We start from the raw sequence: 22,734 nt of genomic DNA on the forward strand, positions 1-22,734 counted from the left end.
TGTTGTTGTTATTATTATTATTATTATTATTATATGCCTTGCAATTGAGGCATTAAAATTGCCTGGTAGATAGTTGTGTTTAAATAACTTTAAACCAGAACACCTGGGTGGCTCAGTCGGTTGAGCAGCCGACTTCTGACTTTAGCTCAGGTCATGATCTCAGGGTCCCAAATCCAGTCCCTTGACAAGCCCCACAAGGGGCTCCACAGTCAGCAGGGAATCTGCTTGAGGATTTTGTCTCCCTCTCCCTCTCCCTCTCCCTTTGTCCTTTCCCCTTCTTGTGTGTGCACTCTCTCTTTCTCTCTCTAAAATAAATAAATAAATCTTTAAAAAAATAAGCAACTTTAAATGAGTGTTCAAACAAAATAAGTTCTGAATTACCACTAGAGATTTTGGATTGTCCAACCAAATGCCCAAATTTTCATTGCCTTCATATTCGGAGTCAGAGAGCTTGTATAATACTACACGGTCTATACAGTTATCAATACAGTTCATTACCAGAGATACAACAGGCCTGCATTTATGACTTGAGAAGTTTCCCTGGCCCCCACAAAGATGTTTCACTGGTTTATGCTTACAATTTAATATTTCATATTTTAATTTACTGGTTTATGCTTACAATTTAATATTAGAAATTTATGTCTTTGGGTTTAGACAGATGGCTCAGAAAAGGTGAACAGATTAAGTCTCATCTGTTATTTTTCATTGGTTTAGTTTATCAGTTACTTCCTTTAGAGCCGTGGTTCTCGAATTTCAGCACGCATCAGAAGCCTCTGAAGAGTTTATTAAAGCACAGCTTGCTGAGCCCCACCCCTTCGAGTTTCTTACTTGTAGGTCTAGGGTAGAGCCCACAGTCTACATTTTTAACAAGCTCCGGGGGGGGGGGGGGGTGCTGATGCTGCCAGTCAGGGAACCATACTTTGAAAACTGGAGCTCTTGTTATCTGGGATAAGAGAAACCAAAGAAATCAGATGAAAGGGTACCACAAAGAAGATGGAAAACCACTGTAAAGGGAGGGGACATTCCAAAAACAAACTTCACGCTTTTCCCAGGGCCCAGCCTTACTGCATATCTCACCAGATGACTCCCATCCCTATCCCTGTTGGCTTCCTTTCAGCCTCCTTTGGGGACACTGCCTTCTGGAGATCCCATAACACTGGAGAGCTACAGGGCTTCATCTCCAGGCTTCACCTCAGTTACCACTCACTCTCCAGGGATCTCATGCACTCTGCTGGCTTTAAATTCCATACATTGAGCACCCCCATCTCCAGCCCAGATCTCCCCACTCCATGGCACCCAGATCCAACTGCCTACCTGACATTTCCATTCAAATGAATGACAGGTATCTCAAACTAAGTATGCCCACACACAACCCTCGACTGTTGCTCCTGCCTACGAATCTGTCCCTTCTCACCACTCACCCAAGCTGCTCAGGCTACAAACTTACATGCTTTCCTTAACTCCTCCTTTTTTCACAACTTGTGTCTAGTCCAACTGCAAACCCCATCTGTCTACCTGCAACACACCCTCAATCTGACCATCATTACCTCCCTCTTTCAAGCCATCATCTTCCCTCACCTAAGTGATTGCAATCATTTCCTAACTGGTTTCCCAGCCCCCACCCTCCACCCTTCCCAAAGCCTTCCCAAAGTAGGGTATTTTCCATACCAGCCAGATGAGCTTTTCATAGCTTAAATTATCTCATGCCATGCCTCTGCTTAAAACTCCAGTGACTTCCCAAAGCCTTCAAAACCCAGCATGGTCTTGACCCTGCCTATTCTACATCTACTCCTTGTACCTCTCCCTTCCCTTTCTCTGTTCCAACTACAATGATCTTCTCATTCATCAACTTACTTACCAAGTTAGTTTCTACCTCAGGGCTTTTGCATTTGCTTCCCACTGCTGGGAATGCTCTTTGTGCAGGCCTTAGCATGGCTTCCTCCCTCCCTTCATTCAGGAGTCTTCAGAGAGGCCTTCCCTTACCACTCCCATCTCTTTGTCCTGCTTAATTTTTTCCCTCTCATTTCCTGACACTGCGTAACATATTTATTTGTGTATAAGTACTATATGTTTCTTCCCACTAAAATCTACCTTCCATGAGGGTAGGGACATGGTCCATCTCAGTCACACCATAACCCTCCTGCAGACTCTGAACCCATTAGACACTGGGGAAATACATGCTGAGTGAATGCAAGAACCATCCCATTTGCTGAAGAAAGGACGGACTACACGCTACAACATTTCTTACCATCCTCTTAATTATAGCAACAGAAATTAAGCAAATTCTAATGACAGAGATTTATTTATAATGAAGGTCCTATTGAGTCAACTGGGAAGAGACACAAATAGAAAAGAGATTATAATGTAGCGTATCTAAATATTTTCCCCTGATTTTCAATTAGCCCTCACAATAAAATGCTACCCTGCATTTTGTTATTTCTTTAACTGCTCTAATTGGAGGAATGAGATTGACACTCTCTCTGCCCTCCGCTTTGTGGGCTTCATCCTTCCAGCATTCCTGAGCCGGAACCCTGCAGGGTTCCATTACCCAAATTCAGCACAACAAATACTTCACTTTGCCAGGACTATAGTAAGATTTCAACAGCTAATAGAAATGCTATGAGTTTCAAAAGTTTTAGTCTCATAATGGCTTAGAAAAATTAAAATGAGGGACATCTGGGCTGCCTGTGACTCAGGTCGTGATCCTGGAGTTAGGGGATGGAGTCCCACATCAGGCTCCCCACAGGGAATCTGCTTCTCCCACTGCCTGTGTCTCTGCCTCTCTCTCTCTCAGTCTGTGTCTCTCATGAACAAATAAGTAAAATCCTTAAAAAATATATTGAAAAAAAGAAAAGTTAAAGTGAAAAATCCTGTATTGCATTTGGTTAGTTTAAAAAAAGTAGGGAGCTGCTCTTTTTCTGTTGTATATTTGGACACCAACATCAATTAACGGGAGTGTTGAAAGAAGTAAATCTCATGGGTTCTTACCTTCAGCCACCAGAACATATTGTCGTCATCACAAGTGCAGAGAGTAACATGAATGACTGAGGAGCAGCAGCAAGCTACAAACCCCTAAAAATGTTCAGAACCAAGGATTCTATTTTTGTAATGCTGTTCAGGAGGAGGCAAGAGACAGCACATTCTCAGATTGCATTACTAGGGAATGTTGCTATTCTCAGAGAGATGTAAAAAGTGGCAAGGGACTTGGGTTTAAAAGTACAAACAGAGAGAGAATCCTACCTTAATGGGTACCATTATGACATCCAGTTCAATATAATGAGACTATTTCCACGATCTGGCCAGCAGCCCATATTAGCACGGCTTTACTGATGTGGATACAACAAATTCTGTTTGAACAAAGAAATCCCCAGGAAAAAGAGAGAGAGGAAGAGAGATCCTTCCACAAGCTCTATCCATTTAGCAATCAATCAAAGGGAAATATATCCTTCCAGTAAAGACAGCAATGCCTATTTGAATCCTGGTAAAATACTAGATGTTCCAAATAAAATAGTGTTCTATGGGTATGGATTGCTGTTTTGTAAAAATGTCATAACTGTTGATGCCTAAATTGGCAAAGAGGAGATGGGGATGGGCTCAGGGGTTAAGTATGTTGCATGGCAGCTGACCAGGTTCTGAGTACACTAAAACTGTGAAGCTATTAGGTCACTTTGTGAAGACCCCATAATGAACTCTTAGTAAACTATCCAGAGACTTTTGCAAAATCTCCTCAAAATGTCATATTACTTCCCAAATCTTAGGTGGAATCACACAAAATTACCAATATCAGACTGTTGGAACGAACAGAAATGGCAAATACATATGGTTCACCCTAGTGCAATGTTACCAACTTAAAGAGCATGCCAAAGAGGAAATCAGCTGCGCCCTGGAGTCCTGTCCCTGGGTTGGCACACCCACTCATTAGCCGTGATGTGTCGGCTAAGTTGCTAGGCTTCTCTGAGCATTTGGCACAAAGTAGGAGCCTCTCGAATGTGAGTCCTCTTACTCCCTGACCTTTCTAAGTACAGCAACAAAGAGAGTATTTTCTCACCCTTCCTTCACTTGCAGCTGACAATCACACAGACTTTCCAGGTCAGGGCAGCAACGCCTGGGGATTACCCTTTATGAAAGAAAAGTTAAAAATATTACAAAACCCTAAAATAATTAGAAACTTTTTTAATGTAATAAATCTGCAAAGACTCTTTTTGCCTCTGTGATTCAATTTAAAACTCACGAAGATTCCTAATCCTATTAGAAGTCAACCCCACAAAATATTGAAAAGCCTCTTTCAAAACAGAACAAGAAAGCAGCTCAATATTGTTCCGACAAGACAAAAATCAACTTGCCACACACAACTGCTCTCCCTGGCTGACATAATGAGATACATGGAGGACCCACCATGGGCAACAGTGTTTTTGTCAGATGGACTCCTTAGCCTGCAGCCAGTTACTCTGGTGCCAATCATGATCTCCCTCAACACACACACACACACACACACACACACACATGCATGTACAGCCTCCTCAGGGGCTCATCCCTTCTCACTGCCTCCACTTCCTCCCCACCATCTAACCAAGAGGAGTCTGACCACACGTGCAAGCTTATTCCCCAGCAGTGACCTTAATAGAGCCAAGGCACTTTGGGCTGTCTTTTTTTTTTTAATGTTATTTATTTATTCATGAGAGACAGAGAGAGAGATTGAGAGGCAGAGACACAGGCAGAGGGAGAAGCAGGCTCCATGCAGGGAGCCCGACATGGGACTCGATCCCGGGTCTCCAGGATCACGCCCTGGGCTGAAGGCGGCACTAAACCGCTGAACCACCCCGGCTGCCCTGGGCTGTCTTCTAATTGTGGATGGAAGCCTTCCTTCCAGGAAGGAATCTGTCATCCACAAGCCTATAGGGAAATCAAGCTGGGATAGAGCTCATGCTTGTTTCTTTGTCTGGCAGATACTGCCTCACTCATTTCAATATCCCCAGAACTTGGCACAGTGCCTGACATATAATAGGTGCTTAAGAAAACATTTATGAGTACTTAAAGGCCTACTAGTCCTAATCATCTGAGGTAGGATCTAACAATCCATTCCAGATGTATCAGCAGGATTGGTGGTTTCTCATTCTTGGGCAACACTAGACCTTCTTAAGGTTTGTGCTTTCCCTCCTTTAGCGCAAAGACTCACGGACATCTGTTTTGTCTTTATTGGCAAGTCAAAAAATATTTTATTTAATTTCATTGAAATAACAACCCTAATAATTCACATTTTCTCAATGTTACTTTGTGTCAGGCACAAGGCCAAGAACCTCACACATGACCTCATTTAATGTTCACAATGACTCTATGAAATAGATATTATTATTACCCACATTTTATAGATGAAAAAAATAGCAAGACAACAAAGTTAAGCAATGTGCTCACAGTCCCAGAGATAGCCAGTAGCAGCACTGGAATTTGAATAGGCAATAGACCAGAACCCAAGATCTTAATTAATATACTATGTTGCATAATAAAGTAGTGATATCTCATTTCATTATGCATTTTTGCAAGTACTATAATGCATCCCTATGGTTATCAGGGTTTGAAACGTCAACTAAAAAGCATAAGGGTGGGATCCCTGGGTGGGTCAGCGGTTTGGCGCCTGCCTTCGGCTCAGGGTATGATCCTGGAATCCTTGGATCAAGTCCCACATCAGGCTCCCTGCATGGAGCCTGCTTCTCCCTCTGCCTGTCTCTGCCCCCCCCCCTTTCTGTCTTTCATGAGTAAATAAATAAAATCTTTAAAAAAATAAAAATTAAAAAAATAAAAAGCATAAGGGTTAGACTGAATCATATTCTAATAGCAGTGGGATTATGATGTCAAACACAGCACTGGGAAGGCCTTCTGGCCTTACAAATCTGGAACTGAAGAACCAGATTCTTTTTTTCTTCCTCTCCTCCAATCTGCTGATGTTCATTGTCCTAATGTATATCTCACATTAACGTTCTACAAATAATTTTTTTAAATACAGCCATTATACATACGGCAATATTGTGTATTCGTTTCAATAAGATTTTACATTCCATCCAGACTGACATCTCTTAAAACTTTAAAAACAGTTCTATGCCTAGATGCTAATATATATATATATATATGTATATGTGTGTGTGTGTGTGTGTATATACACACACACACACACACACATATATATATTACTAAGGCTGGGTGAACATGTTCAAGGCATATACCAGTACTAATCTGAGAAAGGTAAGATAAGAGGCTTAGAGAAAACAGTTTGTAATCCTGATGAAATATGTTCAGTTCCAAGAAAAAAGTTCAGGGTAAAAAGGTAAGAGAAGGAAAGAAAATCTAGCTCGGATCAGAACAGTGAGACAAACACTGTTGAATCTAATTTAAAGAGTAATACTAATTGTGCTATAATATTCATGGAAAAAGAACAATGAGACAAATGTGTGTATATGTCACCATTTCATCTCAAAAGACCCTACCTTTGCTTCCACCCCTACATTCTAGTCCTTCCCTATTAGCTCTACCATTCAAGCTTCCTTGAATTCTGTGCTCTCAACAAATAGCCCAAGTGTACCCTATCATTTCAAACTGTGCTAATCTGAGTTCTTAAATATTTAAATGGAACTCTTCTATTTTTCCAACTAAATTGTAAACTGTTCAAGAGATACAAGACCTCTGCTTCATGTATCATGCAATAAATCACTGCACTCTGCCCATACTCTCTGAAACACACTTGATTTAGACATACCTAGTCCATACAGAGCAAAGAGAAATATACAAAATGTTCCACTGGACACCATAAAAAATGCCAGTAGTTCATGTTCTATTCATTTTCAATAATAATCATCGATGTTGGTAAAGTTGACAAAACACTGTTCCAACTAAATTAACTTTAGAAATTTGATAAAAAACTTAGTTTTCTAGAACCTTCTTTTTCCCTGTAAAGCACCTTCCACCTTGGCGGGACAAATAAGGGACTCAATAAATACTGGCTTCCTCCCATCAAAGCACAAAGCTCAGCTCCCTATAGAGTACACAGTGACAGCAATGAGAACCAGGGTAAGCTTAACCAAACTGTAGAAACCACCACCCACAAAGGGAGCAATACTTGGAGTTGTGTGTGTTGAGGAACTTGGGAGGGGAAGATAAACACTTAAATCTGTGGATTTGAAGAGTTAGTAGTTCAAGTTAAAGAGGGAACTACTCATCTCATTTCAAAGTATTTTAGCTGACATCACATAACTGGCAAGACCTGATAATAAGTTATTTTGAGCATCTGCTTTCTGCCAGGTTCTGTGTTATACATACATTACTTCATTTAATCCTCCTCCAAACTTAAAAGGTGAGTAAAAATGTCCCAATTGCATGGATGGGGAAACAGAGGTTCAAAAAATGAGAGCTGTGTTCAAAGCTTCATAGCTACAATGCAGTAAAGTGTCTTCATACCCAGATCTAACACCAAAGCCCATGCCTTTCCCCTGAAGGTTGCTTCAAATGATACTGTGAGTTTTTATAAAAACAAAATCACAATCTTACTGCAATATAACCTCCCACAGTAAAAGTCACAGATGGTAAACAGATGGCCCAGACTCAGCCAGACCCTAAATGTTGTCAATGCCCTATAAAAGTAAGTTCTCTTCTCATCCCCCTTAGCCCTGCCATCACCATAGACCACGCTTCTCACCCATTCTAGCAACCTAGACCTCAGAACGCCTGGGATAGGGGAAAGAAGTAGGGAAGTTACTCCTACAGACAAGACAGGATGAAATTCCTCTACTGATACACAATAAGGCATTTCCAGGTTTTATCTAAAGCTTCAATCAATCTTTTTTTGCATGACAACTTAGGCATAGACACCAGCCACTTCAACCCAGATGAATTTTCTATCACACCTGCTCACCTGAAAGGATGTCACAAGCCAATGAGAACAGACAATGGAGAGGATAAGCACTGGATAAGTGAAAATAAGAAGCAGCTTTTTACGAAATTATCAAGATACGCATAATCTACTCCCCCCCACACACACACATACACACACCTTGAGCCAAACATAACAGTGTTTACAAAATAAATGGATGAAGTCAGATGAAAACATACTTTGCTGGGGTTTGTCAAGTAAAGCTTCATTTGAATTTGTCCATTCACGATAAAATGTATATCCTTGCCCTCAAGAAAGTAATGATCATGTTTTTCTATGATAAGATTCAAAGATCAGAAGTCTTTCTGTCCCAACAGCCAGAGAAGAGTGGTCAGGCTGGTCATTAGCACAAAACAAGTGGGCTCCATATAGAAATCTTTTTTTTTTTTTTAAGATTTATTTATTTATTCAGAGAGAGAGAGAGAGAGGCAGAGACACAGGCAGAGGGAGAAGCAGGCTCCATGCAGGGAGCACGACGTGGGACTCGACCCCGGGTCTCCAGGATCACACCCCAGGCTGCAGGGGGCGCTAAACCGCTGCGCCACAGGGGCTGCCCCATATAGAAATCTTTTAAAGAAGAGGTCCTGTGACTCAGTGCTCTCTAGGTCAGGGCAATAACAGAAAGGAGTGGAGGCCAAAGTGGCCTGTAGAGAGAGAAGCAGCCAGGTACCAGCACTATCAAAGGGCCAAGGATGACTCACCTGCCCAAATGCTGGGAAGCTCTCCAACCTTGGCCTCCCCCACCAACAGAACCCCCAGGGGACAAGCTTTCCTGCCATTTTCCCTCAAAAGCAGAACACCATATTGGAAATAATCCCACTGTCATGGGAGGGAATTTGTGCCTCGTCTGATAAAGAGGATGATTTAGCTTGCCAATCCACTGACACTAGTTGTAACATATTTGTTTAACAAAAACATAAGATATGAAATCTGGTTGTAGAAATGAAATAATTAGTAATAGCAATAATGTATCTATGTAAACTAAAAGCAAGCAACTCAGTGAAAAACTAAAATATTTGCAGGCCATGTTGTTTCTAACAAAATGAAAAGTTCCTTAGTGAGACTTACGGGGAAAAAAAGATATGTTCTTAATTGAATGTTACTGACAAGATAGCATTGTTAAATTTAAACCACTAAATTATCAATATCTGGACATACTTGTGAAACAACAACAGAAACAGCTTCCATCATGAAATCAGATGAAAGCCTACTCAGAAGTTGAGTGAACTGAACACTACAGGCCTTACCCAACTAAGTCCATCCCACTCTCCCAGACATTTTCTCCCCTGCAACCATCCCTGACTACCACCTCTGTACAGAGAAACTTGGGATACTGTAGAACTCAACCCTGGAGGCTCTAATCATGGCTTCCCCACTTACTCTGCATATCTGATGTCCTTTCCTCACCTAGAAAATCCCTGCCCTAACCCTTGAACAGAGCTGTCAAAGGAACAAATCATGTAATGAATGCGACAGCACTTTGAAAGAAATATTCAGCATTTGCAATGATGCTGTATTCAGGATTTGTAATAATAATACAAAATTTGAACAGAAATGATGAATTCAAAACTAAATAGAAATCATTTTGATAAAAAAATTACAAGAAGTAAAAAGTACATAAAGGATAACATTATTTAAGTGAGTACCAGTCGTATGTACTATAAAACAGACTAAATCCCCAGCATTTTCTTTTAATAAAGTGTTTTAGTAGTTATAAAATCACTATTAATATTAATAGTTTTAGTTGTTATAAATTACCATTCATACAATTGTGTCTTCATTCGTTTCTATAATCATTCAGTTACTTAAAAGATCATTTGAAAAGGACAACCAGGGCTTTGATGTTCAATATTATTATAATAAACATTAAACACAATTAAGGATCGAATCTAATTTATGGGTATACATTAGTGCATGATTATTATTTTTAATTATCAAAAAATTAAATCTATGTAACAAGTGCTCCACAGATCCAAGGCATGAGAGTAAATGATTTTATATTTTGCTATGGCTTGCTAAGTCAAAAGGTACTTCATTTTACATTATTTATAATATAAAAGAATGGTTTTGCTAGCTAGAAAAATAAAATCTGTTTCTATAACTATATATATTATTGATGAAGTTTTTAAAAAGCATTTTCTAAAATTTCCTAGTAGTAATAACAATAATATCACTAGGGCTTTAAATTAATAAAAAAATAATTTTTAATTTAAATGCCCAAATTAGCTCAGCAATATTAATATATTTGGAAGAGGAAACTAAAATTAGTATATTTTAACATTTGCTGCTTTGTGATAGGATACATAAGGCTTTATATTCATATATTCTGTGGGAACTTTTAGGGCTTTATATTGACATATTCTGTGGGGACCCTTTTTAATTGTGGGAACTACTATGGTTTGATATAAAAGAAGAGCAAAAATTATTGGACCTGTAATAATCACAAGAGACCCTTTTACCCCTTTTTTCCCTTTTACATGAAGGAAATATGTCTACTTTGGCATTTTGTCCAAACTTTTCTACAAATTCAAAGGGTTATTTAGTAGATAGTGTTAACACTAATGTAAATTGCCCATTTGTTTTGCTTTTTTGTAACACTGAAATAGAAATTTTAACATAGAAAATTCCATTTATGTGTTCAGTGAATCACTCTAAAACAGTCTATGAGATTTTCCACTGAAACAATGTTCTATCCTAAATTTAGGATATAAGAAGCCTTTTTGTGTCTTTACCAACAAAAAATGGTTGAAGATACTAAATTTATTTGATTCCAAATTTATCAAAATCAGTCTCAAAATTTCTCTCTTTTACTTTCCAGAAAAAAAAAATATCAGAATTTTATTAGCTTACAATTCTCATTAGAAGTCTATATTTTAAAATACACTAGATTTTATAACTATATCCCACAGAAGTCCCCTCCCAAAATATCATCTATCAGCCAACCTACTGAGGTCATAGAACAGTGAGTACTTGATGAATGTCAGTGACAGATTGTTTTTAATGGCAGCAGTAAACTAGATCTCGTGTATATTTTTGCAACCCTCTACACACAGTGATTTTGAACCCTTTAAACGTGCCATCAGGAATGGTACAGTGGCTATGCAGGAGAATGTTATTTAGGATGAAGAATCATGATGTCTGTAGCTTGCTCTGAAATAATTCAGTAGAGAAAAAACTGCACATACAAATAAGTAAACATATAGGTAGAAAACAACAGCTTGTTGACAAATACAGCTTGTATTATATAAATGATGTGTGTGTGGAGGGGTATTCATTGTACTAGTCTTTCAACTTTTCTATATGTTTAAAAAATCTATGTTTTTAGATATTATAAATGGGATTTTTATACTTCATTAGTTTATCCTTAAAAGTATATTTTTAAAGTTTTATTCTTATAACATATGAAGTTTAAAAACATAAAAAGAATCAAGACTCTTCATTTTTCTAGAAATTACTTTTCGTAGTTTATTGGGTGTTCCACATTTTCAATTTTCTTAACATTGAGTACTAATATTTTCCATCTGAACTGGCTATGAATAATTAATGCTACTAATTAAGTAACTCAAGGAAATATGAACTCAAGAAAATTACTGCTTTTACACAGAATTCCTTGTACTCTCCCTATTTGTCTGGGCCTTCCCCAATATTCGCTGTTACTAGACATTATCCCCATTCAACTATCCTCCTGAAAATAGTCAGGGAGCGTGGCATGCCATACTTCAAAGCCTGTGGGCACTCAAGATCTGTAAGAATGATTTTCTTTTTATTTTATTTTATTTTATTTTATTTTATTTTTTATTTTTTTCTTTCGATTTTCCTTTTTTTTTTTTTAATGTGGAACATAAAGCTAACATGGTATGTGTGTCTTAGAGAAAATCATGAACTGGTCAGTCTTTTGGTTTCCTATATTCCCAGTTGTAGCTGCTTATTAGAACAAGGTTACTGAATATTTCTATTCATCATTGCTTTTGTCAAATAATAGTGATGGGTATTTCTAGGCATATTTTAACTTCAATAATAAACTGACCATCAGGAAATCTGAAAAATGAATTTCTTATGAATGTAGCTTCCATCAATATGTCACACCTTCATTTAGCCAATGCCTATTTAAAATTCTCTACTTTCACGATATGAAAATCCCTTCAAAATGTATGCTATTAAAATGTCTAAATTGGGAAAACATCTGGCCTGTCAAATTATGTGGGGGCGCTTGTGGTTTTAAGTATATTGTTTGAGGTAGCATATTTGGAAAGAATTCACTTATCATTCTCAGGCTTCATAGGCAACTAGCCTTGAAAACAAATGTATGTGGTGGTTCACTGCTACCATAGAGAATCAATAGCCATCTATTTAATTTGCTAAGACAATGTAAATTAGTAACTTCCAGCCAGATGTGTGATATACACATCAAACAAACTGCAACCTGTTCATTATGAAAATCCTGTCAACACACACAGAGCCACTCGATGACATTTCATCTAAGGCAGCTTCCACATTTGCAGCTATAAAATTCGTCCTGAGGATTTTTATACAAAGAATTGGAGTTGAGACTCATAAAAGAGTAATCAATTTCAGCTTTTCATCTTGTGTGCTTCTGTGTGTTTATTTCTATTTTCATCCAGAGGTATAAAACATTTAGAGAAATATGAGCCATGTTATTTTTCCTTCTGTAAAGCATTTATCCTCATTACATCTTTTTAATCTGATGTAAAGTTGGTAGCCTAATCCTATAGCTCTGAAGAAGTGTGTAAAGTGAAGAACAACAGAGTCAAGGGAAGAAAGAAAGTACACTTATCCACTGGAAAACAAAACAGAATATTTTAAAATGACTCCAAACATAAATTAAGCTTACCCATTGGGAGGTCTAACTTGCATTCTGATCATTTATATGGGTCTGTGTGACTATATACCCTGCTGTTTGATAAAAAATGATTACTAACCACAGGCACCTACCAGAGAACAGAGTGTATGTATAATGCTTGTGATGTCTCAGACATACAAAGCACCTTCTTAAAGAATGTCCGTTTCCTTTCCACAGTAAGCAGACATAATTTTTCACTCCTTAATACTTCTGCTTCAGAGAGTGGCTTCTTTTATGAATTATGTTTTGCCATTTGCTCTTATGTTTATTTTAATAATATAAAAATTGCATTAATAAAATAGATGGTTTTGTTTTATGATACCCAAAATATTGGTATGTTTTCTGCTCTGTATTAAAATCCACAGCTTTCTTGCTATTACAAAAACCTAATAGCATTTATTTTAATGCCACTTATTAAATGAATGGAATAAAAAGATTCTTCTTAATAACCAGCTATTATTCTTGAATACTGAATCCTCATTTAAACCAAATTCATTTCCCAAGTCTATTGAATTAAATTTTCTTATTAAACAGGGCACAGAGTAAATAGTCTTATTGCCAAGCACAATGTTTTCAAGTACTACATTTTTAATTTGGCAATTTAAAACAAGGTGGAGTGAATGTGGTCCTCATGGCCTGGAGTATAGTCTGATTCCAAATACTACACCTTAACCAACTTCCTAATGTGAAAATAGCATTTCTACTAAAGTAAGTGCCGGGTGTGTCAATGCTTCCAAAGTAAATAACTCTCGAGGTCCCCTAAAATCACAAGAATTTCAGTGACTACCAAAAAAAAAAAAAAAAAGAAAAAGAAAGAAAAAGAAAACCAAAAAAAGGGGGGGGGGCAACTGTGCACACAAAAGGGTTCTTCATAAAGGCTTCAAACCTGAGCAATTCAACTTCACAAACATTATACAGAAGGTGCTTTCTTCACCAGCCGCACACCACGCCACGTGATCAGCCTGCAGGGCCACACCGGAGGACCAGAAACAATTATCATTTCTAGAAAGAATAAGGCTGAGACATGGCCACAGCGGCCATCCGGTGGCACGGAGAGGCTGGCTCCTCACCTTGTGATACAATCGCATAAGGGGCAGGGCCTGGGCACCGGCCAAGATTTGCAGCGTTAGCTTGGGTCCCTTTGCTTTCTGGAGGTTAAAGTCAGACCCTCCTGGTCACTTCAACCGCCTTTGTGGTTCAGCCTAAGAATCACTCTCTTAGAACTCTTAACTTTGATTGGAGACTCTGGTTAAAATTAAGAACTTCAAACCCAGATTTGAAAAAGTGAAACAGATGTCCTGTTTGTTAAACCATAAATGGCTCCGTACGTTGGACCCTTTTCCTCTCTCATTCTCTTTTTTTCTTTCTGCCGCATTAAATTTTATTTAATGCAGAGTTCGCTTAAAAGGTTAAAAGAGAGAGAGGAGCAGAAACAGAATATAGATTGTGGGCGGAAAAACTCCTAAATCTTTCCCGGGAGTACAACGAAGGAAGCTTCTTCCTAAAGATGAAAGTGCTCAAGCTGCCGCCTAGGCACAGCCTGCATTTGGGTTCAGAACCTGCGTCCCAGGGGGACCCCAGCCTCGCCTAACAGACAGCACCCAGCATCCGCACCCTCTTGGAGATCGGGGTTGTCTGAGGTGGGCCAAAGGTTCCAGACTTGCACTCACGTGAGGACATAGTTGACGCTGACGATACAGTGTGGCCTGGAGGAGCGGCTGTTGTGGACGATGGTCGCATAGCTCTGCACCCAGACCCAGCCTCCGTGCTTCGCCAGGAACCTGTAGTACTTGGTGGTCACCTGGCCCTTCACGAGCACTGATGGACAGACAGAAGGTAGCTGGGGGTGGAGGAGCCCACGCCAGATCTGGCCCCAATGCAGCCCCTGGCGGTGGGAGTGCGGGTCCCTATGGGCCCTAATGATTGCACCGAGGCAGGAGGGAGGGACACACCTCCAGTACATTCCCAAACGAATGGGATTGTCCTGTTATTTTGCATAGAGTCCTCCAGTCCCTCGATACTTAAAACTGGGGGTCTCCCCCCATTCAGTTTTCTAACTGGGGAGGGGAGGGTCTGGGCGGCTGAACTCCCAGGCTCGTGGTCTCTTTTCCTGCAGACTCAGTTCAAAGCAAAGTTCTATCGAAAGCCAAGCAGGTTAGTGCACGTGAGCCAAGTGACCTAGACTCAGTTTTTAATCTTTTCTTCAGTGAGGTTTGCAGGGGGCGGGAGAGGGAAGCATAAAACCCCACCTGGGGGAATTCAGAAACCCAGAAACTCTCCGCGGCGGGTGTTAGAGGAACAAGGTGGGGCTCAGGTGGGAGCAGCGGCTCACAAGGGCCTCGCACCACCACCCGGGGACCAGAGCTCCACCCATCCGCTTCCTGTGGACTTAAATCACGCCCTCCCCCCTCCCCGGGACGCGCGGGGTAGTCCGGTGCCGGGAAGAGCGGCGCCTTACGCAGGTGATGGGCACAGCGCAGGTGGAAGGTGTCGCAGCCGTGCACGTGGTGGTACAGGGTCTTCTCAATTAGGTCCTGAGGTTCGTACCCCGTCAGCTCCGCCACTCTGCGGGGGGCAATCCTCACGCTGTGAGCTCAGGGTAGGGGGATGCCTGCCCCCCACCCCAGACACCCATCGCACCCCTGGGCGCCCTCCCCGCGCTTCGCAGGGTCCCGTGAGTCGCCTCATCTGCAAAATGGGCTCAGGCGGTAGAGGAAGAGCCCCGGGTCACTGAGCAGGGCTGTCCTCCCGCTAGGGTGATCCCTTTTCCGCCCGGGGCCACCCACCTGGAGTCCAGGAAGATGAGCTTCATGTCCAGGCTGGCGCGGAACATGAACATGTTGCTGTGCAGCTTGATCTCCGTGACGGCGCTGGGAGGCAGCGAGTGGCCCACCGCCACCAGGCCCACGTTCTGGTAGCAGCCATCGAAGGGGGACATGTCCAGGCTATACTGGCGGATCTTCAGGTAGCCGCTGCAGTGAATAACCTGCAGTGGAGAGTGAAGGGGGGAGACTCAGCCACAGCCAGGAAACATCCCCGGGGAGGTGGGTAAGGGACTGAAACATTTTTGAGACTCTCCCGAGCCACCAAAGGCTGGGTGCGCCGCACCCCGCACTGAGCTGTCCAAAGTGATCGGCGCTCCCGCGTCTCAGGGGATTGGCTGTACCGAACTCACCTGGGAACTTGTAAAAAGACCGAGGCCCGGCAACACCTGGCCAACCCTAACTCCTCAAAATCGGGCAGTGGGGCCCTGGAACCTGCATTCTAATCCTGTTTCATCTCCTGAAACAAGAGAACCGTGGATTCCAACTAAAGCTCCGGTTGGTTCACCCCTTGGGGGGGGGGGGGGGTCGGAATCTGACGCTGTGGGTCAACTCTAGCATCCACCAAAATGACCGAACTTTTCGGACGCTTTACACGCCCCTAAGGTGCATTATGAGCCCCAGCGGCCCGGCAGTAACCGGCCCCAGGGAGACTGAGTCTTACAACTCGGTGGTCCCCAAGTGTTCTCGAGGCTCAGCAACTCTGGAGGTGCTCCGGGCAGACGCGCTTGGACGCGTGCGGAGGGGGGCGCTCGGGGACGCGGACTGGCCCCTCCCGCGCCGCGCGCTCCGCCTGTGCTGCCTCTACCCCTACGCGGCTGGCTCGGGTGGTCCCTCTCAGCCACGCACCTTGTAGCCACCGCAGGTGAGGCCCGCGTTCCTCTTGGCCAAGACGCACTTCATCCTCAGGAAGAAGGAGCGCTCGATCTCATACTCTGGGAGAGAGGAGCGGAGGGAGGCGCAGGGCGTGAGACGGGCGGTGCGGCGACCCGGTCCCTGCCTTGGCTAATGGGGAAGAGCCACAAGCGAGCGGAGGTGGGCCCAAGTGTCGCAGGCCCGCATCTGCTTACCCTGGACGAAGTGAGAGTGGTAGGGCTGGTGGGCCGTGAGCACCGCCGTCATCTCGTCGTGGTCGGCCGGGTGGATGTATTCATAAATGCTGTTCCCAGTCAGCTCTACCTGTAAAGAGGGGGGTATCACCTTCTCCGAGGTGGTGGGGTGCCCCCGCGGGGCTGCAAGGCTGGACCAGGGTGTCTACGGGACTGCGAGGACAGGAGCCAGAACTGTAGGGTCAGTCCTGCGTTTTTAATTCCAGTTCTGCTGCTGGCTACCTCTTGCAATCTATCTAAGCCTCAGCTTCTTCAGCTATGAAAGGATATAATAATAATAATAATAATAATAATAATAATAATAATAAATTGTTTATTTTTATATTATAAATTTATTATTATTATTATTATTATTATTATTGTAATTACAGTAGTAGTCGCAGTAGAAGTTCCCTGGCAATGTTTGGGTAAAAATATCAGACATTAGTAAGGAACCCCTGCCCATGGTGTTTGACTAGTGGTAGGGACTCTAAAAGGTAGCAGGATAAGGGGTGAGGATAAAGGAAGCAGAGGAAAAGGAAGACGCAGCTGAGATGTTTCCAGTCCCAGAAGTGCACATAAAAGAGCACTGGGAAAGCACCCCCACCCTTATCGCGGGCCTCCAGCTCTGGGTGTAAACACTGAAAGGCTGGAGGTGTGGACCACTCACCTACCTGAGAAAGACCCAGGTGGACTGAGGCTGTCTCCGAGATGTACATGATCTTCCCATCTGGGGCCACCACAAAGATGAAGCCGTCCAGGGTCTAGGGAGATAGAAACAGGGTTGAATGGAGAGCCCTCTGGGCTATGGGGAGAAACTGGGGTGGGGGAGCAGAAGTTAGAGGTGTTTAGCCAGAAAAGCAGACAGATGAGGTAGAGAGAGGCTGACAGGAAATAGGACATAGGAAACCTGCCACCAGAGTCCTTTTTTTGTTCATTCCACTATGTTAGCATCTGGGACATGCAGCACACTGGGAGAGGCCCAGAGGAAGTAGCTTTTCCCTCCAAGACTCAGATCCACTAAAATGGACAATACAGACATATCTATAGCATACACACACATATATGGGGCGCAGGGGATCACAGCCTGTGATGAGGTGGTAGGTGACGGTCACCGAAAGAAGGAAAGCTTTCCTGTATCAGTCTTAGGAGGACTCCATGGTGGCAGCATCCTATAATGGAACGAGTACCAGCAGGGCTTGGGAAATGGACACAGAGCCATTAGGAAGGCCTGGCAGTCTGAAATGTTTGTAGACAGAAGGCAGCTGGCCAGTATAGCTCCAGAAAGAATCTAGGAGAGGGGGTTTAGGAAATGAGAGGTTTTCGAGGCAGCAAGTCCATAGAGCAGTTGTATAGTGTGTACATAAGTATGTTTACATCGATGCATCAAATTGACAGGCTCTCCATGAAAGAAAGTCTTAGACTTTCACTATCCCTTTATCTCTGTGAATGAGGCTTCAGTCCAGGCAGTGGAGACATAAGGATGAGTCAGATCCTGCTCTCAAGTTGCTGCAAGTCCAGCAGCAGTGACTGGCTAAAGACAGATATAATGTGCACAGATAAATAGACAGTGCTGTGGGGGCCCAGAGGCTGAATGGCCAGAGGTGGGGGGGGGGGTACTCAGAGAGGCCTCATGGAAACTGTTTGAGCAGAGCCTTGGAGAGGAAGCTTGAACGAGAGATGGGAGGAAGGGTATCCTAGGCAGAAGGAATGACGATGACAAAGGCAGGGACTGGGGGAAGGTAGTTCTGGTGCATTCAGTCATAGTGGACTTGGTGTGCCAGAGATGGGCCAAGAAAGTACAGCAGTGCTGGGTTTTTGGAGAGTTTGAAGTGTCAGTCTGAGGAATTCAGAGATGCTCCTGTAGGCATCAGGTTTGCAACAGTTTCTAAGCAGGGAAATAACAGGCTTAGGTGTATGTGTGCCTGCATGTGTGTTTCATTTTGTTTTTTAATAGCAGAATGTGGACAATGACTTACAGGAAGAAAAAGTGGGGATGAAGAGATCAGAGATGGTTGAGCCTAAACTTGGGTAGTGAGGAAGAGGGAGAGTTTAAGTCAAAGACGATCCTAACTGTGGAGTTTACAGCGGCAGAAAGAGAGAAGCTGAGAGTGACTTCAAGTTCATTGAATCAAGGGAAACACCATGAGCCAAGACTGAATATTTAGGGAAGCGTGGTGAGTTCTGGTATGAGTGGAAGTCCGGAGGAGGGAAGTAATAAATTCTTGTCTTGGAGATGCTAAACTTTAGGTTTATGCAGATTTCCAGTTGGTAGAAAAAAAAAAAAAAAAAAGGTCTGGAGCCCCAGAAGGGTGTCTAGACTAAAGAAACCAGCTGGAGTCATGCAAATGTGGGAAAGAAGTTGAGGTGATGGTGTTGGCTGAGATCACTGTGAGGCCCTGAAGCTCTGAGAGAAGAGAGAGAGAGAGGTGGAACTGTGGAGAAATGCCAGCATTTCTAGCCAGGCAGCAGTGAGGGGGACAGAAGAGCAAGTAGAGAGGGAGAAGAATCCAGGAAATTGTGCTACTTTAGAAACTGGGGGGAGAGGGTGAGTGCTACGTCTGTCAGGTAATTGCCCAACTGTCACCTTCTCAGGGAGGTCCTCTGCAATGTCCTCATTTTAAGTGGCACTACTCAAACACAGCCCCCCCTCCACCCTCCCCTTCTTATTTTTCTCCATAGCACCTACACCTCCTATTATACTATGTAATGCACCTGTGTGGGTTTGCAAGGCTGCTCTCCTTAGAATGTAAACTCCATGTGGGCAGGACTTTCTGTCTGGCACACAGCTGGTCCTCCTATATTTGTGGAATGGACAAAGTCAGGTAGGACAAGAGATGAGCATCTTGATGCTGTATATCAAAATGTGGTGGAGCCTGTACAGAGCACAACAGTTAGGAGAGATGCCAGACCGCAGAGAGGGCTGAGGAAGTTAGGGCAGCAGGGTGAGTGATGGAAATTGCGAGGGTAATTAAGTTCTTCCAGAAGTTTGGGATGAAGAAGAGGGAAAAGATTGGACAGGAACTAGGAGTGAAGGATTGTTTGGCTTTTGATCTCTTTTCTATATTGATGAGGAAAATTAGTGGGGAGCATGGAAAGACTGGGGGTGGGGTGGGGAGGGCATTGTTGAGAGACAACTGATGAAAGGGGTCCCTGAGAAAGGAGAGGGACCAGGCCTTTCTATTTAAATTCAGAGGTGTGGAGGCCAGCCCTGCGAGGGAATGCTTGCACAGGCCTTTCTTTGCTCTGTGACACTAGAATCTCTTTGGCCTCCTGGAGGAAGGGAGGGACAGGGGAGCAGTGGGACAGGTAAAGCCACAGCACTCCTGCCATGAGATGCTGGTCCTAACCAGCTCAGATTCCCACCACGCTAGGGAGGTTAGAGGCTTCCACAAGAGGGACTGGCGGTGGACATGGGTAATAATAATAATAAGGGGTGGAGGGTGGGAGACAAGTGTCAAGCCTAAAAATGCCACCGGGAGTTTTGCTATTTTAAATATTTGCTATGCGACTTAAGCGGGCAACGGGCAATTTAAAACGGTGTACACTGCAAACAAGGCGGTAATGGGCGCCTCCACATTGGGTAAACTCATTACCTGGGGAGCTGCATGTGTGTAGGGAGGGTCTGCACGCGGGGTGGGCTGGCCTGGGGTGAGGGCTCCCGGAGAAAGAGGGGGGAACCCCGCGAACTGCAGGGAGGAGACCAAGGGAGCCGCGGACGCAGCTGGATCGGGAACGTGCGGGCTTAGAGCCCTGATGGGCATTTCTACCGGGGTCTGTCTCCGAGGCCACGTTGCCATCACCAGATTCCCGGTATCCCTGCCTAAATCCTTCCTTCCTGGCGGTTTGCAGGCCGGGCCGGCGCGCTCTCCGCTGAAAGGTGCCCACGGCCCCCTCCCTGGGTTCAGCCAGCCTGATGTGGGGCCTTGCGGGACCCCCTTCTAAACCCGACGTGCCCAGGGTCACCCTGCCTCCCTCTCCGCCTCGAGGGGCGCCGTCGGCACCCAAGGAGGTGAAGAGCTCAGCGTTTGAATCTTCGAGGAGCCGCAGGGGCTGCGGGAAGGGCCACGTCCGGGCCCGAGCCCATTGCCCTACCAGGCTCCGGGCCCCGAGCCCTCGAAGCACACGTGCTGCCGCGCCGGTACCTGGAGCAGGTGCGAGCCCAGTTCTCTGCCCACGTTGTCCAAGGGGCTGGTGCGACTCGAGTGGCCCCACGCCTCGCCGAGCCCTGGGGAGACACAGAGACACCCGTCAGCGCGGGGTGGCGCTCCGACCTGGCTCGGGGTTCGGCCCCATCACCGCGCAGGCCCGCGCACGCGGGGGGTGCCGTCGGGGTTCGCAGGCACCGGGCCCCTTCCCCGCCCTCTCCACTGGCCGGGGACCGCGTGCGGGGAGCGGCCCGACTGCGCTCCCCGACCCGCTCCGCGGGGAGGGCCGGGCCCCCGCTGCGCGCCCCTCCTGGCGCTGCCCCGAGGGGCCCAGTTCGAGGACCGCCTTGGCCCCGGAGGGACCCACGCCGAACCCCAGCGGTAACTTGTGCGTAGGTTCACCAGCGTGCTCAGCGGGGTGAGGGACGCTGTTTCTCTCCCAAAGTTTCATCACCGGCCTTATCCGGAGGCCGAGGACGTCCATCCCTCCAGTGACTGCCCCGAGAGTCCCGGAGGCTGCGAGCCGGTCCGGCTGGTCCTGGATGGGCTTTCTCATTGGCTGCCGGGCTCTCCAGCCGTTCCCCCCACCTTAGGCCTCAGACTTCAATCCGTTTGCTTTGCAGCTGCTTCCAGCACCACCGTCCCTGAGCAATCCTTCTTCCTCTGTTTCCCTGCCCCCCCACCCACCCCCGCGCCAGATCTGGACTTACACATCCTAACCTTGCCTCTCAAAAAAAAAAAAAAAAAAAAAGAGAAGAAAAGTGTACGCTTGTTTTGAAGTTTCTTTCCAGTGCTAATACCATCGTAACAATATTTCCGTTCCCTATTGGATATACACAATCATTCAATTTTTCCACTTCCTAGGTATCATCTATTAACAAAGACAGCCCCCCCCCCCCCTTCCTCTCCTAGATGCTACCAGGTTAGGATCTTTCCAGGCTTTACCAGAAATCATTTCCCCGGTGATGCCTAAAAAAATATATAATTCTCTGGATGCCCGTGGCTGATTGGGAAAAAAAATTTAACATGGAGTCTGCTATAGTACCTGTTTGCAGAGAGAAAACACGAAAACAATAAGGCAGAGGAAACTTGAGGACACAGAGGTTAAACTACCTACCACTCTTTACAGGTGATAGTTTTAAACAATGTTGCTGCTGAAATTAATGTGACTGGGGAGTTAAACTCTTTTATTCTTACCCCAATAAACAAGGTTTAACATGACAAAAACGGGGGGGGGTGACTTACTGATTTACTGCATTAAAGTACAAATCACTGTGAAGTACACAATGACAAACACACTCGCATTGTAATATGGGGGTGAGGGCGGGTCTTTCTGAAGAAAACACGGAGTTGGACTCTTAAAAATGTGTTGGCCAGGAGCTGCTTCCTAAGCAAGCGATCAAAACCCTGGTAACGAGTAACCATGAGCGCCCCTTAAGCTCAAATCGGGTCTTTCTGGGTGTTTGCACATCTAAATAAATCTAACGATTTCCCCACCGCTCTGCAAACACTGATGCTCCCCGCCCGCGGCCGGACTCCTCTCCCTCCCTCGCTTCTAGTCAATCCCTCCTGCCTCTTGAGCCCGCCCCGGTTTCCCTCCCCGGAGTGACTCGGCGGCCCGGCCGCCTGGGTCCTCCTGCACTGCGGAGGGGGGCCTCCGCCCCAGCCACCTGCGCACCCCCCTCCGCCGTGTCACCTTCGCCTCGCTCCACGGGGCTCCGCCAAATATCCTCCCTGCCTTCCCGCGCCACGCGGTCGTTTTCTCATCGCTGCTCACACGCACCCACCCGGAGGTGCCGGGGGAGGGGGGATCGGTGGGGCGGGGGGTGGGTGGGTGCCAAACTGGGGAAAGGGGAAGGGCTCCTGCTGGGAGAGCGCGGGCGGGGCCGCGGGGTGG

General features: G+C 44.7%; 1 protein-coding gene across 2 annotated transcripts in view; it reads right to left on the bottom strand.

Moving 5' to 3' along the window:
- The window catches only part of SIM1 (SIM bHLH transcription factor 1), a 73,268-nt gene that overhangs the window by 41,347 nt on the left and 9,187 nt on the right, over positions 1-22,734 (bottom strand). For both annotated transcript variants that reach the window (XM_038554802.1, XM_038554803.1), the window contains 7 exons: positions 20,835-20,917; positions 17,364-17,453; positions 16,672-16,780; positions 16,451-16,536; positions 15,566-15,765; positions 15,238-15,344; positions 14,450-14,597 (listed from right to left, as the gene is read on the bottom strand). In XM_038554802.1, coding sequence (XP_038410730.1) covers positions 14,450-14,597; positions 15,238-15,344; positions 15,566-15,765; positions 16,451-16,536; positions 16,672-16,780; positions 17,364-17,453; positions 20,835-20,917 — 823 coding nt within the window. The remainder of the gene's footprint in view (positions 1-14,449; positions 14,598-15,237; positions 15,345-15,565; positions 15,766-16,450; positions 16,537-16,671; positions 16,781-17,363; positions 17,454-20,834; positions 20,918-22,734) is intronic.

The sequence above is a fragment of the Canis lupus genome, chromosome 12 (genome assembly GCF_011100685.1).
Source record: "Canis lupus familiaris isolate Mischka breed German Shepherd chromosome 12, alternate assembly UU_Cfam_GSD_1.0, whole genome shotgun sequence".
In the NCBI taxonomy this organism is placed as follows: domain Eukaryota; kingdom Metazoa; phylum Chordata; class Mammalia; order Carnivora; family Canidae; genus Canis; species Canis lupus.